The sequence below is a fragment of the Callorhinus ursinus genome, unplaced genomic scaffold (genome assembly GCF_003265705.2).
Source record: "Callorhinus ursinus isolate GAN/ISIS: 27379988/994484 unplaced genomic scaffold, GSC_fseal_2.0 scaffold7, whole genome shotgun sequence".
Lineage (NCBI taxonomy): Eukaryota > Metazoa > Chordata > Mammalia > Carnivora > Otariidae > Callorhinus > Callorhinus ursinus.
Window position 1 is genome coordinate 5,536,550 of NW_027397069.1, and position 19,310 is coordinate 5,555,859.

Here is a 19,310-nt window from a genome sequence, read left to right on the forward strand (position 1 = left end):
TGCTATCTTCTTCCTTTTTTTTTTTTTTAACATATAATGTATTATTTGTTTCAGAGGTATAGATCTGTGATTCAACAGTCTTGCACAATTCACAGCACTCACCATAGCACATACCCTCCCCAATGTCTATCACTCAGCCACCCCATCCCTCCCCCCACACCACTCCAGCAACCCTCAGTTTGTTTCCTGAGGTTAAGAATTCCTCATATCAGTGAGATCATATGATACTTGTCTTTCTCTGATTGACTTATTTCGCTCAGCATTATATCCTCCAGTTCCATCCATGTCATTGCAAATGGCAAAATTTCATTCCTTTTGATGGCTGCATAATATTCCATTGTATATATAGACCACATCTTCTTTATCCATTCATCTGTCGATGGACATCTTGGCTCTTTCCATAGTTTGGCTATTGTGGACATTGCTGCTATAAACACCATGGTGCACATACCCCTTCGGATCCCGACATTTGTATCTTTGGGGTAAATACCCAGTAGTGCAATTGCTGGGTCATAGGGTAGCTCTATTTTCAACTTTTTGGGGAACCTCCATACTGTTTTCCAGAGTGGCTGCACCAGCTTGCATTCCCACCAACAGTGTAGGAGGGTTCCCCTTTCTCCGCATCCCCACCAACATCTGTCGTTTCCTGACTTGTTAATTTTAGCCACTCTGACTGGTGTGAGGTGGTATCTCATGGAAGTTTTGATTTGGATTTCCCTGATGCCGAGCGATGTTGAGCACTTTTTCATGTGTCTGTTGGCCATTTGGATGTCTTCTTTGGAAAACATGTCTTCTGCCCATTTCTTGATTGGATCATTTGTTCTTTGGGTGTTGAGCTTAAATTCTTTATAGATTTTGGATACTAGCCCTTTATCCGATATGTCATTTGCAAATATCTTCTCCCATTTTGTTGGTTGTCTTTTGGTTTTGTGGACTGTTTCTTTTGCTGTGCAAAAGCTTTTTATCTTGATGAAGTCCCAATAGTCCATTTTTGCCCTTGCTTTCCTTGCCTTTGGCGCTATTTCTAGGAAGAAGTTGCTGCGGCTAAGGTTGAAGAGGTTGCTGCCTGTGTTCTCCTTTAGGATGTTGATGGACTCCTGTCTCACATTTAGGTCTTTCAACCATTTTGAGTCTATTTTTGTGTGTGGTGTAAGGAAACGGTCCAGTTTCATTCTTCTGCATGTGGCTGTCCAATTTTCCCAACACCATTTGTTGAAGAGACTGTCTTTTTTCCATTGGACATTCTTTCCTGCTTTGTCGAAGATTAGTTGACCATAGAGTTGAGGGTCCATTTCTGGGTTCTCTATTCTGTTCCATTGAGATCTATGTGTCTGTTTTTGTGCCAGTACCATACTGTCTTGATGATGACAGCTTTGTCATCATCACGTCAATAGAGGTTGAAGTCCGGAATTGTGATGCCACCAGCTTTCCTTTTCTTTTTCAACATTCCTCTGGCTATTCAGGGTCTCTTCTGGTTCCATACAAATTTTAGGATTATTTGTTCCATTTCTTTGAAAAAAGTTGATGGTATTTTGATAGGGATTGCATTAAATGTGTAGATTGTTTTAGGTAGCACTGACACCTTCACAATATTTGTTCGTCCAGTCCATGAGCATGGAACGTTTTTCCATTTCTTTGTGTCTTCCTCAATTTCTTTCACGAGTATTCTATAGTTTTCTGAGTACAGATTCTTTGCCTCTTTGGTTAGATTTATTCCTAGGTATCTTATGGTTTGGGGTGCAATTGTAAATGGGATCAACTCCTTAATTTGTGTCTCTTCTGTCTTGTTGGTGTATAGGAATGCCACTGATTTCTGTGCATTGATTTTATAGCCTGCTACTTGACTGAATTCCTGTATGAGTTCTAGCAGTTTTGGGGTGGAGTCTTTTGGGTTTTCCACATAAAGTATCATATCATCTGCAACAACTGGGAGTTTGACTTCTTCTTTGCCGATTTGGATGCCTTTGATTTCTTTTTGTTGTCTGATTGCTGTGGCTAGGACTTCTAATACTATGTTGAATAGCAGTGGTGATAGTGGACATCTCTGCCATGTTTCTGACCTTAGGGGGAAAAGCTCTCAGTTTTTCCCTGTTGAGAATGGTATTTGCTGTGGGTTTTTCGTAGATGGCTTTTATGATATTGAGGTATATACCCTCTATCCCTATACTCTGAAGAGTTTTGATCAAGAAAGGATGCTGTACTTTGTCAAATGCTTTTTCTGCATCTACTGAGAGGATTATATGGTTCTTGTTCTTTGTTTTATTAATGTATTGTATCACACTGATTGATTTGTGGATGTTGAACCAACCTTGAGCCCAGAGATAAATCCCACTTGGTCATGCTGAATAATCCTTTTAATGTACTGTTGTATTCTATTGGCTAGTATTTTGGTGAGAATTTTTGCATCCATGTTCATCAAGGATATGGGTCTGTAATTCTCCTTTTTGATGGGGTCTTTGTCTGGTTTTGGGATCAGGTAATGGTGGCCTCATAAAACAAGTTTGGAAGTTTTCCTTCCATTTCTATTTTTTGGAACAGTTTCAGAAGAATAGGTATTAATTCTTCTTTAAATGTTTGATAGAACTCCCCTGGGAAGCCACCTGGTCCTGGGCTTTTCTTTGTTGGGAGATTTTTGATGACTGCTTCAATTTCCTTAGTGGTTAGAGGTCTGTTCAGGTTTTCTATCTCTTCCTGGTTCAGTTTTGGTAGTTGATGTATCTCTAGGAATGCATCCATTTCTTCCAGATTATCTAATTTGCTGGCATAGAGTTGCTCATAATATGTTCTTATAATTGTTTGTATTTCTTTGGTGTTGGTTGTGATCTCTCCTTTTTCATTCATGATTTTATTTATTTGGGTCATTTCTCTTTTGTTTTTGATAAGTCTGGCCAGGAGTTTATCAATCTTATTAATTCTTTCGAAGAACCAGCTCCTAGTCTTGCTGATCTGTTGTACTGTTCTTTTTGTTTCTATTTCATTGATTTCTGCTCTATCTTCACTATTTCTCTTCTCCTGCTGGGCTTAGGCTTTATTTGCTGTTCTTTCTCCAAGTCCTTTAGGTGTAGGGTTAGGTTGTGTATTTGAGACTTTTCTTGTTTCTTGAGAAAGGCTTGTATTGCTATATACTTTCCTCTTAGGACTACCTTTGCTGCATTCCAAAGATTTTGAACAGTTGTGTTTTCATTTTCATTGGTTACCATGAATTTTTTTTAATTCTTTTTAATTTCCTGGTTGACCCATTCTTTAGTAGGATGCTCCTTAGCCTCCATGTATTTGAGTTCTTTCTGACTTTACTCTTGTGATTGAGTTCTAATATCAAAGCATTGTGGTGTGAAAATACGCAGAGAATGATCCCAGTCTTTTGGTACCAGTTGAGACCTGATTTGTGACCTAGGATGTGATCTATTCTGGAGAATGTTCCATGGGCACTAGAGAACAATGTGTATTCTGTTGCTTTGGGATGGAAGGTTCTGAATATATCTGTGAAGTCCATTTGGTCCAGTGTGTCATTTAAAGTCTTTCTTTCCTTGTTGATCTTTTGCTTAGATGATCTGTCCATTTCAGTCAGGGGGATGATAAAGTACCCTACTATTAGTGTATTGTTGTCGATGTGTTTCTTTGCTTTTGTTATTAATTGGCTTATATAATTGGCTGCTCCCATGTTAGGGGCATAGATATTTACAACTGTTAGATCTTCTTTTTGGATAGACCCTTTAAGTTATGATATAGTGCCCTTCCTCATCTCTTATGATAGTCTTTGGTTTAAAATCTAATTTGTCTGATATAAGGATTGCCACCGCAGCTTTCTTTTGGTGTCCAGTATCATGGTAAATGGTTTTCCTCCCCCTCACTTTCAATCTGGAGGTGTCTTTGGGTCTAAAATGAGTCTCTTGCAGACAGCATATCGATGGGTCTTGTTTTTTAATCCAGTCTCATAGCCTGTGTCTTTTGATTGGGGCATTTAGCCCATTTACATTCAGGGTAACTATTGAAAGATATGAATTTAGTGCCATTGTATTGCCTATAAGGTGACTGTTACTGTATATTGTCTGTGTTCCTTTCCGGTCTATGTTACTTTTAGGCTCTCTCTTTGCTTAGAGGACCCCTTTCAATATTTCTTGTAGGGCTGGTTTTGTGTTTGCAAATTCCTTTAGATTTTGTTTGTCCTGGAACTTTTTATCTCTCCTTCTATTTTCAATGACAGCCTAGCAGGATATAGTATTCTTGGCTGCATATTTTCTCATAGTGCTCTGGATATATCATGCCAGTCCTTTCTGGCCTTCCAGTCCTCTGTGGATAGGTCTGTTGCCAGTCTAATGTTTCTACCATTGTAGGTTACAGATCTCTTGTCCTGAGCTGCTTTCAGGATTTTTTCTTTGTCTTGTAAGTTTTATTATTAGATGTCTGGGTATTGACCTATTTTTATTGATTTTGAGGGGGGTTCTCTGTGCCTCCTGGATTTTGATGATGCCTGTTTCCTTCCCCAAATTACAGAAGTTCTCTGCTATAATTTGCTCCAATATACCTTCTGCCCTTCTCTCTCTTTCTTCTTCTGAGATCCCAGTTATTCTAATGTTGTTTCATCTTATGGTATCACTTATCTCTCGAATTCTGCCCTCATGATCCAGTAGTTGTTTATCTCTCTTTTTCTCAGCTTCTTTATTTTCCATCATTTGGTCTTCTATATCACTAATTCTCTCTTCTGCCTCATTTATCCTAGCAGTTAGAGCCTCCATTTTTGATTGCACCTCATTAATAGCTTTTTTGATTTCGACTTGGTTAGATTTTAGTTCTTTTATTTCTCCAGAGAGGGTTTCTCTAGTGTCTTCCTAGTTCTTTTATTTCTCCAGAGAGGGTTTCTCTAATATCTTCCATGCTTTTTTCAAGCCCAGCTAGTATCTTTAAAATCGTCATTCTGAACTCTAGTTCCAACATCTTACTAATGTCTGTATTGATTAGGTCCCTGGCAGTCGGTACTGCCTCTTGTTCTTTTTTTTGAGGTAATTTTTTCCGTCTTGTCATTTTGTCCAGAGGACAATGGATGAATGAGAGAACAGAATGCTAACAGGGTAACAACGACCCCAGAAAAATATACACCAAACAAATCAGAAGAGGCTTGAAACTGGGGAAAAAGAAAGGGAAAGAAAGAAAAAAGAAAAAAAGATAAAAAAAAAAGAAGAATAATATGATCAAATATGATCAGGCTGGTGCATAGATCAGTGCCACACACTAGATTTGGGGCATATTTTGGTCTGTTGGAAGAAAGTGCCTCCCAAAATTTTAAAGAAAGAAAAGCTTATATATGTACAAAAATAGGGGTAAATACGATGAAGGGATGGAATTTGACCTCCAGGAAGTGGTTGCTTTCCTTTTCAGAAAGTTGCTGCTATTCTTTTCTTCGATCTCCTGTTGAGTTCGTAGGTGTTCAGAATGGTCTGATCCCTATCTAGCTGAATTCCTGGGACCAGACGAAATTTAGGTCTCCTGCTCCTCTGCCATCTTGCTCCTCCCCTCACAGAAAGTCTTTCTTAAAGCGTGGACTACATGCCATCTTTCAGGAAGTCATCTTTTCTAGAAAAGTAGTTTCTATGTCCCTCTGAGGACATTTGGCTTTATGATATTTGTTAAAATGAAATTAAAGGAAAGACCCATTTATTTTACTTCCAACAAACTCTGACACCCACATTTCACCTCATTAATCACAAGAAATGACCAAATTAAGAGACTCACTTGCCATAACAGCAGTCTTCCAGATTATCATTAAGTTTAATTTCCTTTTTGGAAAATTTTCATTAAATAAGTTTCTTCTGACAATAACTTTTTTGGTCCTTTCTTCTAAGGGACTTGCACAGTACCCCTTTAGGTGAAAAATCATATCATAATGACATTTTCAACTATTCAGTGACCCATTTCAAAAGTTTGCTCTTTAACTATGTAGAATACTGAAGGTACACTATAGACTAAGAGCAGGTGATTTACAGACACCTCTAGAGGGATGCAGATAAGCACTTATTTTGTTGTTATTTAATCTGAATTTCATTTAGAAGGGAGCTACCTGAATTGGATTTCTTGTGACTTTTGTCCTACCATCTTCTTTTGTGACAAATTTGCATTCATTTTCTTTTTAATATCCATTATGTTTCTATGAAAGTATGAAATAGAGACCGCAACACAAATCTTGGATAACATATTTCAAATATCTTTCCTACATTTGGGCAGCATCTCTACCATTTTATCTTCTCACACCCACATGGCACAGTCAGCTCATTTATAATTTGTCACCTATAAATGTTCATACATTATTCATTGAATTAAAAGGGCAGAACAATTTCTGTTGTTGTATTTATATTATGCATGTCATTTTCCCTTTGGTTATTTTTCTCCTTACCTTCAGAAATTTGATAATCATCTTACTGTTTTACCTGCTAGCCTCACAAATCCAATTACAAGTTCTTTTAGAAAACAAGCATTTTAAATCAAATTCTCATACTTTTCACTCTAAAAAAATATTTTCACAAGTGATGTACTTTCCTGGAAATAGATATAATACTGTTTCTTGGAATAACTCCTTTAATTTTTAAATCTGCATTCCATTATTTGTAATTTTCTTGAGGACGAGGGTGCATTATGGTATATATGAAATGGCATAAGTATTATTATAAAATGAAAACTTGGAGAAGAAATTATAGAGTGTAGTGCTTAAAGAACTCATATAACTTGCATTCCTGAAAATATTAGTTAAAATTTGCTATGGTGGCATTAAATCAGATATGTCTATAGAGTATGCATTTTCAATTGGGAGTGAAACATCTGTAAAGGGGTAAAAATTGGTTCTTAGGGAGGCAAAAAAAAATCTTACTCTTCCTATTTATAGAGCAGAGATAGATATGTGAAGTATATAGACAGATATATAACATATCTATGGTATTAAAATTCCATATGGGGTCGTGATTAGGAACAAAATATCTAAAAAGACTCCTGGTTGGGGAGAAGGGGGTGTTTAAAAAAAAAAAAAGATTGGAAAACACTGCCTTAGGAAAATGGGAAGGAGAAAGAAATATTTGTTTTCTTCATTTGTTGTTTCCAAGTTGCTTTAAGTAATGTAACAATATTTATGGAAAGTTTATCACACTTACAAATCTTAACTTCACTCTTGAAAAGATGAGTTTCAACTTGTAAGCACTCACACATAGCATCATATGCTGCAGGATGGGAGACAGAGGAAAGGTCCCATGCACCATGTCCATGTGGGGGCTGCAGAGCGAGGGGCACAGCAATGGCGTGTGCACTCCCAGGCCAGGAGTGATGAGTGGGACTCCACCCTCCTGTAGGTTGCATTGTTGACTGCCTGGGATTTAGAGAAAGCCTGAGACAGGACACATTTTAGTTGATTCTTATGAGCACTCCTGGGGTGTTTAGGTTCTGCAGGCAGCCCTGAGGCCTTGTCCCTTTTGTATGGCCAACAGCACAACCCTGGCAAGTTCCTCCCTGTCCAGCTATTGTCAAGGCTCAGTTCACTGACACAACCCACTGAGAAGGGTTGCTACAGTTTCCCCCTCACTGCTCCACTCCAATACTTCTAAACTGTGATGTTCCTCTGAATTGAAATGCTGCACTAAACCTTCTAGCCTACACCAAAATAGCTTATGAGTATGTAAGCTAATTAGATTTTCCTAAATCCCTCCTTTAATTCCTGACATAGTTCTTCCCTACACCAGAGTAACCCATAGTTATAAGTAAATTACCTATATTTTCATGTATAACATTTTTCATAGTGTTTTACCACTTTGGGATTACTGTTTCTCAGAGAACTAGAGTGTTGGCTTATAATAATTAGAAATTATGTTAAAAACAAGGGACTTGCTCCCACGAGTACTGGAATATGGTATTTACACATAATCACATAACAGTTTGCTAAATCCTTTTTTAGTGGCTCTTAGTGGGTTTGAAAAGCATATCGATTTTCCCAATGAGCAAATAATAATGCAAATGGATCCAGCTGCATATTTAATTATGAATTATGATCCTTTAAGGAGATCATTCCATCTGTCTTTTTGATAGCAAATGCAAAGTTAATAAAGTGATTATTTGTATTTATATATAATTTGACAATCTATTTGGATATATTTCAGGTATTTATTAGTAGTTCCCAACTTAAAAAAAAAAAGACACTTTGATATGGGTTTCATTCTTTCCTTTGGAATGAAAGTCTGAAATACAGGTGAAGCCTATAGATATATGTGGGTGCCTGTCACTGTTCCCTCTGCTAATACAACAGCCAGGTCCGGCTGCAGGTTAGACCATCAGGAGAGACCCATCTGCGTTTCAGTTTCTCCGGAGATCCCCCAATGTCTTCATAGTGTTAAAAGACCTGGACTAAGAAACCAAGGCTGGAGAAAACTCACCTGGCAGAGATTTGGATCCCCTGGCTGCCTGGGGCTGACCCTGCAAAGGAGTTACACCTGCCGCATGGTCGCTGGTGGTCCAGAGAGAGCCAAAAGAATCCCACTGATCTTGATGAGCCAGAAAAGGAGCCTCACTAGAAGCTGAATTGTTTCCAGGTAGAGGCAGTTGGAAATGGATTCCACCAGCCTAGGAGGAGCCTTGACATAGAGAAGCTCTCTCCTTGATACCCAGCAGAGAGACCATGGGTTTTTAGGTCACTTACCTTAAAAATCACAGTGCCCCCTACTCCCTCTCATTTATCACTACTCAAGAGAACTTAAAAGACAAACAAAACACAAACATGCAGTCATGAACAAGCAAAGAAAAATTATTCTCAAACAAAGGGACCCAAAAACTGAGACTGAAACTCAGAAAACCAAGATGAATGCATACAGGAGTTTCCCAAACAAGTACAATTGATGGAAGACAGAACAGGGTTTGTTGTTGAAAATGTCTCAAGCACAGGCAATTAAAACACAAAGCAACTTTCTGAAATTTTGATAAAATTTTCAAAAAAACTGAAAAAGGTCATGGTTGATGTTGAGAAAGAAATATTAACACAGAAGATCAAGTGTGTGTGTGGGGGGCACCTCAAAGAAATGGCAGAAATCATGAGGGAAAAATCAAAAGAGACTAGCCACTCCGATGTGACCAATACAAGCCCCTGACGGAAAAAGGGAATGGATAGAAGAAAAGTAATAATGAATGAGAGAGAAAAATGTTCCTAAATTGAGGAAAAGCGTAAATCAGTAGATTGAAAGGAGTCACTAAATCTCAGGAAGATTAAATGAAAAAAAAAAAAATTCCTAGGCAGATCCTTGTGACCTTCCTTGGTGGCAAGCATAAAAAAAAAATTTAAGCCTCTCAACAGGCTTAAATAACCTGCAAAAGCAAAATAAATACACTGTGCATCAGATATGACTCATCTACAATATTGGAAGGTGGAAGGCGGTGAGTCAATCTATGTACAGACCATTGAAAGCAAAGAATCTGTATGCAGCAAGAATAGTCATGTCCATATTAAAAATGCATTTTGGTGGGTAATGGGTATTAAAGTATTAATTAAGGTATCAATTAAGGTATTGATATGATGAGCACTGGGTGTTACATGTAAGTGATGAATCACTAAATTCTACTCCTGAAACCAGTATTACACTATATGTTAACTAACTAGAATTCAAATAAAAAATTGGAAGAAAAAATGAATTTTGGTTAGGGACGTTTAAGAGAGTATACAACCTATGATATTTATCTGAGCAGACTACTCCAAAGTATGCTAATTGTAAGTATATTGGAGAAGTAGCAAAGGAAAAGCAGATGTAGATCAGAGAGGCTGGTGAGGAAAGAAAGGAGGTGGGTGTCAGATCCAAATAAAAGATGACAATTAAAATGTCGCACAAAAACCCTTGGAAAAAAGAAATAGTTATGGTTCAAGAAACCAGAAGTAAATGTATAAACAATCTCAGAAAAAGCAGAATTTAGGAAGGGGCATGATACCCATGAAGCATGGGGTGATAGAAGCATGCTATGAAATTTGTAGTTGGCGGGGGTGTGAGGGATGGGTGAGCAAGCAAATTTGTGTGGGAGAGGAGCTTACAATTATTCCATTTCATTGCAATAATAAAAAGGAATAGATTGATTTATGACAGTTGGGAATTGAACTGGGGGATTAGAAAAGTGGACTACAATGTCCAAATTAACAAGGGTGGAAAGAAATCAGCAACAGTTTGACTATGTCAGAAAAGACAAGAAAAATTTATAGCAATGACATACAAAAAACTGGAAAGAAGACCAAGTCTAATTTTGGCACATTAAATATGTACAGGTTGAATTTTCCTCTCAAAAGACATAGAAAATCAGATTATGCTTAAACACAAACTCAAGTAGTATATTGATTATAGGAAACACATACAAGGTGGCCCCCAAAGGTGGCTAAAAATCATCTCTCGATGAAACAACTAAAAATGACACCTAAAATATTAAAACATTTTAAATGCTTAGCAGAACGTGCAAAAGATTAAGGAATATTCTCAAGGCCAAAAATTAAGTGTGATGTGAGAGCAGAACATGAGATGGGCACTAACACCAGTGGATACTCTGAGGGCATTTGCATATCCTTGTCACCTACAACTTGCCATTTTAAGAGCTATAACCGGCTGTGAAGGTGAGATGCCAAAACAGAGACCCCCACAGAGCGTAGGACACCTGAGGTCTGTACTTCCGTGACAGAAGGAAAAATTCCACCCTCAGAAGGATACAATGAGGAAAACTTCAGTTTTGACCTTGACTCCAGATGGTTAGAAAAAGAATAAGCTTTACTGAAAATGTGTCAACACAAGCCTGCCCTCACATGGGGTTGGAGTTCCCATGGATTGTACCTACTTTTGAAGATGAGATAATTCTTATTTAGGAAATTACAGATCATGCAAAAGATGGAAAACTCTACAGTAAGTTTGAGCCTTGATAATGGTAGTACAAGCAAAAGTATAGACCAATTTCAAATATGACAGTAGCTACAAGTATTATAAATAACATGTTATTCAATAAAATCCAGTAGGTTAGCAGTACCATCTAAGATTTATTCCAGGACTGTGTAAACAGTCAACATCAAGGACTCTTGTGATATGTCATTGCCTCAATGAATTAAAAGCTTAAATCCTGTAAGTAGAACAGGAGGAGTAGAAAAGTCCTTAAACATGGTAGCAATTAAGTACCAAAACCCTCTGCAACCATTTTACATGAATGCTGGAAAACTTTCTTTGAAAAAAGGAGAAAATTATGGATCCTTCTTATTGCCATTTCATTTGATAGACTATTACAATACATGTGTAGCATTATAGCTAATGAATTAATACAGTTAACTCCAAAATAAATCTTGAAAAAATCTTATCTTCCTTTGCAGATGAAATTACATATTTCTATAAAACCCAGGAGGTATTATTTAAAATATCAGAAGACTCTATTAAGGCAGGTATAGAAAATCATTATAGATAAATCAATAACTTTTTTCTCCACTGGAACTAACTAGGTGGAAATGGTAAAAAATAAATAAATAAATAAATAAGTAATAAAGATAAGTAAAAAAATGCATTTGCATTAATTATCATAATATTAAATTCATAGAAATAAATTTCACAAGCAAACAACATCTTTATGGGATAAATTTTTATTAAAGAACATAGTCCAAATAAATAGAAAAACTGTGTTTTTGGTTATGAAGACTCAGTAGTAGTCCTTCTAAAGTCTTCTTTTGTTTTAAAAGGTAAAGAAAAAATTTAAAAAGGTAAATATAGAGATATGTGACCATATAAAATCTAAAGTGCTTGTAGAGCTACTGCCACCAAAGTTAAAAATCAAACTATTGACTAGGGAAAAAATATTTGCAGTTCATAGAGCAGACAAAGATTAATGTCCTTAATATCAGCAACTCTGAAAACTGATAAGAAATACAAAACACCACCATAGAAAATTGGCAAGGTTATGAACAGGAAAATTGTTTTAAAAAGAAAAATTTCAATGATCAATACACATATGAACAGATAAGTAAAGATTTGATTAAGTTTGATTACATCTGATGATAGTATAGATTTAGGACAAGAAACACTTTCCTGCCTTGCTAGAAGGCAAAAGCCTTACTATAACATTTTGAAAATAATCCCTTAATATTTTCTAAAATTTTAAACATGCAAACCTGTCCTTTGCCCCAGCAATGCCAGCCTTGAGAATGTATGTGTAGATATAAAAGCCCAATAAAATACTGATATTGCATAAGGATAGTTAGTGCAGTCTTGTTTTAGAAGTAGCAAAATGCTTAACCATTTTTCCTGATGATTCCTAATCAAGGAAGTACTACCCTTCAATAAATCAGTAAGGAAAATGTTGAATTAAATAAACATTGAAGACTTCTGGGTAAGATGGTAGAGTAGGAGGACCCTAAATTCCCCTCGTCCCACAGATACAACTAGGTAACACCCACATTAGTGTAAATAATCCAGAAAATAACCCAAGGACTGGCAGAACAGACTCTCCACAACTAAATGAAGAGAAGAGACCACACTGAAGAGGGTAGGAAGGGCGGAGACATGGTCAAGAGCTAAATTAACCTGAGGGACTATCCATGGGAGGGAGGGAGCTACAGCAGTTTGACAAGCACCTGGGTTTATGGGAGGAAGATTTGTTTATTAATCTTAGAGCATGTGCTAGAGGGGCAGGCGTCCTTGGGAGACTTCAAGAACAAAAGGGATGGCAAATTGCCCTTCCTGCCCCCAGCCTAGACATTTGTATACCTGTGAGAACATTTGTATACCTGTGGGGACAACACTCACCACGTAGTTTGCTAACAGCATGTCCCACCCATGTGTTCTCCTGAAGACCTGCCCTTTGATTACTCCCTTGGCCAGAGCCCATCCAAAGTAGTGCCCACAAGCCTGGCAGTATGTAAGCAGCCCCAACAGGAGCCAGCACCACCCCAAAGTGACTCCTACCATGGGGAAAGGAGAAGATCACACACACCAGTCCAACTGTGGCACCAGCAGTGGGTTGGGGACAGACATCTTGTCTGACTGCTGGCCCCAACCACAAATGAAAGCTTCTCAGGGGACAACATAGGGGAACTTCCCTAAGTTTGGTGCTACTGCATCTCTGGAAAATACCTGGTCTGACTCAACTCAAGCTCTAGATGGCCCCAGACTAGCGCACTAACAAAAGAGGGACCAAACCCTGCCCAAAACAGGCAAAGAGATTGACTACAGACAACTTGACTGAAAGCAAAAGAAGCTCAGCCGTAACACTAGGGCACACACAACATAAATAGGAGACACTCTTGAAGCACCAAGTTCTCGGGAGCAGGGAACATTGCACGACTTTCCTAAAACAGAAGCAGATACAGAAAGTTAGACAAAATGAGGATACAAAGGAATATGTCCCAAATGAAAGAACAGGACAAAAGAGTTTAATGGAAATAAGTAATATCTCTAATAGAGAATTTAAAGTAATGACCATAAAGATACTTACTGGACTTGAGAAAAGAATGGAGAACCTCAGTAAGGCCGTTAACAAAGGGAAAGAAAACGTAAAAAAGAACCAATCAGAGATGAAGAACTCAATAACTAAAATTTTAAAATAAACTAAATAGAATAAATAGACTGGAAGAAACAGAAGAATGAATCAGTGACTTGAAGGAGAGAGTAATGTAAAGCAAGCTGAACAGGAGAGAGAAAAAATAATAATAAAAAATGAAAATAGACTTAGGGAATTCAATGACTCCATTAAGTGTAATAATATTTGCATTTAGAGGGATCCCAGTAGAAGAAAAAAGGATGCAGAAAATTTATTTGAAGAAAAAAATAGCTGAAAACTCAAATTTTGGAGAAGGAAACAGAAATCCAGATTTAGGAGGCACAGAGAGCCCTCAACAAAATCAACCAAGGAGGTCTACAGCAAGCTATATAGTAATTAAAATGGCAAATAATAGTGACATAATTTTAAAATCAGCAAGAGAAAAGAAAATTGTTACATAAAGGGTAAACCCCATAAGGCTATCAGATGATTTTTCAGCAGAAACTTTTCAAGCCAGAGGGAGCATCATAATATATTTAAAGTGCTGAAAGAAAAAACTTTCAGCCAAGAATACTCTATCCAGTAAGGCTATCATTCAGAATAGAAGGAGTTTCCTAGACAAACAAAAGCTAAAAGAATTCACGACCATTAAATCAGCTGTACCAGAACTGTTGAAAAGGACACTTTGAGTGGGAAATAGACCATAAGTAGGAGCAAGAGGAGCAGGAAACACAAAAGCAGTAAATTTAAGAATATCTATAAAAATTAGTCAAGGGATTCATAAAGTAAAAGGATGTAAAATATGACACCGTATACCTAAAAATAGAGGGGAGAGGTGTAAAGAATGAGTTCAAGGGGAAGGGAGGGAAAACTGAATGGGAAGAAATCAGAGAGGGAGACAAACCATGAGAGATTCTTGACTCCAGGAAACAAACTGAGGGTTGCCGGAGGGAGGGGGAGGGGGGTTGGGGTAACTGGGTGATGGGCATTAGGAGAGCACGTGATCGGGCGCCTGGGTGGCTCAGTTGGTTAAGCAACTGCCTTCGGCTCGGGTCATGATCCTGGAGTCCCGGGATCGAGTCCCACATCGGGCTCCCTGCTCAGTGGGGAGTCTGCTTCTCCCTCTGACCCTCCCCCCTCTCATGCTCTCTATCTCATTCTCTCAATAAAATCTTTAAAAAAAAAAAAAAAAAAAAAAGGAGAGCACGTGATCTGATGTGCACTGGGTGTTATATACAACTAAGGAATCATTGAACACTACGTCAAAAACTAATGGTGTACTATATGTTGGCTAGTTGAATTTAAATTTAAAAAAAAAAAGAATGGGTTCAACCTTAAGCAACTGTCAACTTAATATATTCCTAAGATGTTAGATACAAACCTCAGGATAACCAAAAATTAAAAACCAGTAATAGATATGCAAAAAATAAAAGAGAAAGGACTCTAAACATGTCACTAAAGAAAGCCAGCCAACTGTGAGAGAAGAGAGCAAGAAAAGAAAGGAACAGAGAAGAACTACAAAAACAACCATAAAACAAGTAACAAAATGGTAATAAGTACATTCCTATCATTAATTACTTTGAATGTAAATGGACTAAATGCTCCAATCAAAAGACGTAGCATGACAGAATGGTTAAAAAAGCAAAACCCAGGGGCATCTGGGTGGCTCAGTCAGTTAAGCATCTGCCTTCGGTCCAGGTCGTGATCCCAGGGTCCTGGGTTCAAGCCTCACATCAGGCTCCCTGCTCAGTGGGAGCCTGCTTCTCCCTCTCCTCCCCGCTTGTGCTCTCTCTCACTATCTCTGTCACTATCTGTTTCTCTCTCTCAAATAAATAAAAATAAAATCTTAAAAAAAAAAAGCAAGACCCATCTATGTGCTGCCTATAAGAGACTCATTTCAGACTTAAAGACACAGGTACATTGAAAGTAAAGGGATGGAAAAGCATTTATCATGCAAATGGAGGTGAAAAGAAAGCTGGGATAGCAATACTTACATCGGACAAAATAGACTTTAAAACAAAGACTGTAACAAGAGACAAAGAAGGACACAATATAATCCTAAAGGGAACAATTGTAAGAACAAGAAGATATAAAAATTGTAAATATTGCACTCAACTTGGGAACTGTCCAGTTTTCCCAACACCAATGGGGTTGTTGAAAAGAGACTATCTTTTTACATTGCATATTCTTGCCTCTTTTGTCATAGGTTAATTGACCATATAATCGTGGGTTTATTTCTGAACCCTCTATTCTGTTCCATTGATCTATGTGTTTATTATTGTGCCAGTATCATACTGTTTTGATTACTACAGCTTTGTAGAATATCTTGAAATCTGGGATTGTGATACCTCCCATTTTCTTCCTCTTTTCCAAGATTGCTTTGACTATTCAGAGTCTTTTGTGGTTCCATACAAATTTTAAGATTGTTCTAGTTCTTATTACTTATTCCTTACCAGTTTGGATGCCTTTGATTTCTTTTGCTTGTCTGATTGCTGTGGCTCAGACTTCCAGTACTATGTTGAGTAAAAGTGGTAAGAATGAACATCATTGTCTTGTTACTGATCTTAGGAGAAAAGTTCTCAGTTTTCCACCATTGAGTATGATGTTGCCTGTAGGTTTTTCAAATACGGCCTTTATTATGTAATATGAGTGGGAAAAAATCCCTTCTGATATTCTGTGTTGGCCTAGAAAAACAGGGAAGCTCTCCTCTGTTCCTATTTTCCATTAAATCATCTGGTATCTTCTCAGAGGGATATGTTTTACTAATTCCAACATTCATTCCTGTGCTCTTTAATTAGAAGTTAATTTTATATTACACACTTTAATTCCAGTTGCAAACTTCTTTATAAAATGAGTATTCTTACCCATAGGACAAGTAAAGGAAAAATAACATGCTGTTTTTATAAGTGTATTTTATAACATTGGTGTTTGTTATAGCAAATTCATAGAATCAATGCGATAGATTAAAAGGTTGTATCACTTATTAATATAGTAATATTCATTGTTAATTTTCTTAATGTAGACATAAATCATATTAATATATTAATTTATGTGTGTATATACACACACACAAATTGCTTGATATAGAATCCGTATTTTCTTTGTTTATGTGGCCCAAAGCATAAATGAGATCTACACTTTTTTATTTTAATTTAATGATGCTTAGTAATATGTAAGTCATTTTACAATATACCATGTACATTATAGAAACTGTCTCTAGACAATACAAATTATGGAAAAATGCAGCCTTTCTGTGTATACAATATTCAATAAATGGCAGTGACTTTTAATATCAAATAGTGGGTAATAAAGAAATAATACCACTTATAAACATTGAACATTTTAACACGTTTTGCTGATTGCTCAAGGTGTATTTGGTCTGGTATGTTCTAGTTGGTGTTTTTCAAAACCATTTTTTATAACATGTCATTCTAGATCCTTGTGGGCTTTTCATTTTATATAATAGCAGCTTAAATTCACGCACTAACACTGTATGAAATATTTTGAAATAAATTATAATTTTAGGTTCCAATTTCACTGTCTCTTTGTACCTCCAGGTGGCTTTTACAGTACTTTTTGATTTGGAAGCACTTCTGAAGATATGGTGTTTGGGATTTACTGGATATATTAGCTCATCTCTCCACAAATTTGAACTACTACTCGTAATTGGAACTACTCTTCATGTATATCCAGATCTTTATCATTCTCAGTTCACATACTTTCAGGTAATACGGGGAATGTCTATTTGTCTGTAGAATTTTTTTCTTTCCAGAGAAAATACCAGTCACATTATAACAACTATACAGAATTATATTAAATAGTTATATATAATTATTATATAATAAACACAACCTTGAGGTAAGCCCAATGACATCTTCAATACCAAAAACAGTGCACTCATAAATTATAACATTGTTTTTCAAACTTCTGAAAATTCACAGTAATAAATGGAGATGTTTTCGATGAAATTTTCTCCTTAGATGAAAAAAAGTGCATTCCAACTTCACTAATTTTATTTATTGGCGATTCCAAAGCTGTTATTTTCAGAGCAATTTTAACTTCAGGTGCCAAATTACAACTTGAAACTCTATATACTCTGATATATAGTTTCATGTCCTCAGGAAAGGACATGAAAACATGATTCACAAAAATGATAACAAATATCCTGCAACCATGGGTGAAAAGCTGAGCCTCTAGTAATCACTGCCAAAAGTTCTGAAATCACAGAGGATATCATGGTTCAAGCTTTCAGTATATCAACATCTTTGGACATAAATCCCTTGTCATTTGTTGGGTTATATCCTTAGGCTTGGTTATCATAAGTGAGGTGACCAGAGCAAGAGATATACATATGTTTAAAACTCTTGATATGAAATGTACTTCCCAATCATGCCATTATATGCCCTTGGGTGCTGCGGTCTAGATCTACAAAATCAACATGAGCATTTAGTACCTACGTTTGAGAATCATTGTACATAATTAGAGAAAATATGCCTGATAATCAAAACAACAAGATATCTTTAACAAACCTTTTAAGTCAACCAAACTAAGAAAATACTGATACCTATTTCAGCAAGGATACATATACAAAATATATTCAGGGCTTTAAAATTCCTCTAGTTTCTCACAGATAATTTTTTAGTGAAAAGTTAGAAATACATTAAAATTTTGAATGCAAATATATTTATTTTGGGATTGTTTATGAGAAAAAAATGGGACTTTTAAAATGGTAAACATTTGAGGGATAGCTTAGGAAGTCATATGCAAATTTGACCATAAAATAATGACTGTCATGATTTGTGATTACTTAGAGATATGATTCATTATCTCTAGTTTTTTTCTACTTAGAGATATGATTCATTATCTCTAGTTTTTTTCTACTTGTCTATTTTTCACAAAGTATCTAAAATTAGTATGCATGGTTCTAATCATTTTTTATAGATAGAGACATAGTTGAATAATATGCTGTCAATGAAGTTTGCAACTTCAGTGTTGTCTTTGATCCTGGATTATAACCTAAAATAATTTTACTTATGTTAATGGTTAAGTGATTTTCATTTGTATCTCTCTATACATGACCATGTTTTTATTTTTCTGATGAAATAATTAAACACTATGTCAGTTATTATTTGGCTAAAATATAGATCTCTGCAGAAGTTCAAGTGTCACAAGGATTTTTGCAAATTCACCTATAAGAGCCCACTGTCCTGAGCAGATTAGCTCTTCGTGGGCCCACTCTGGTCTCCCTTGTGGGTCCTTGCACTTCTCATCTGACTTGGCCTTACCTCATTATGTTGGCAGCATGGCTTCCTTTAGTGAATTTCACATTTTCATATTGAAGTGAAGTCAACAGTTTAGTACAAAATGACTCCCTTTATAGCATCAGTTATCTCTGAGAGCAGTTATTGGTGTTATTCGTCTATTTGTTCAAGTTGGTATTTACTGAGCACCTACTATGTGCCAGGCACAGTTCCAGATACGGAGGACAGAGTTGAACAAGCAGGGAGAAGTCCCACCTCTGTAAGCTTACATTCCAGATGGCAGACAGTTCACAAACAAGTACACATAAGAATGTGGAATAAAGTGCTGGAAATATTATAAAGGAGAAACAAGGGTAAAAAAGATAGAGGTTGGGGTGAGGGATGGGGGGGTGTCTATTTTAGAGAAGTTGCTCATGGCAGCCCTCTCTGGAGAAGTCGCTAATAAGCAGAGACTAAGTGAAGTGGAGGGGCAAGCCAAGAGAACCTTATGGCACCTTCCTGAGGTGAAAACATGGTTGATGTGTTCAGAGAATAGCCTAAAGGCCA

At 36.7% G+C, this 19,310-nt stretch overlaps 1 protein-coding gene across 3 annotated transcripts in view; it reads left to right on the forward strand.

The window, feature by feature from the left end:
* Positions 1–19,310, forward strand: part of NALCN (sodium leak channel, non-selective) — a 308,717-nt gene that overhangs the window by 135,137 nt on the left and 154,270 nt on the right. For all 3 annotated transcript variants that reach the window (XM_025874689.2, XM_025874690.2, XM_073894331.1), the window contains exon 12: positions 17,061–17,228. In XM_025874689.2, the coding sequence (XP_025730474.2) occupies positions 17,061–17,228 (168 nt within the window). The remainder of the gene's footprint in view (positions 1–17,060; positions 17,229–19,310) is intronic.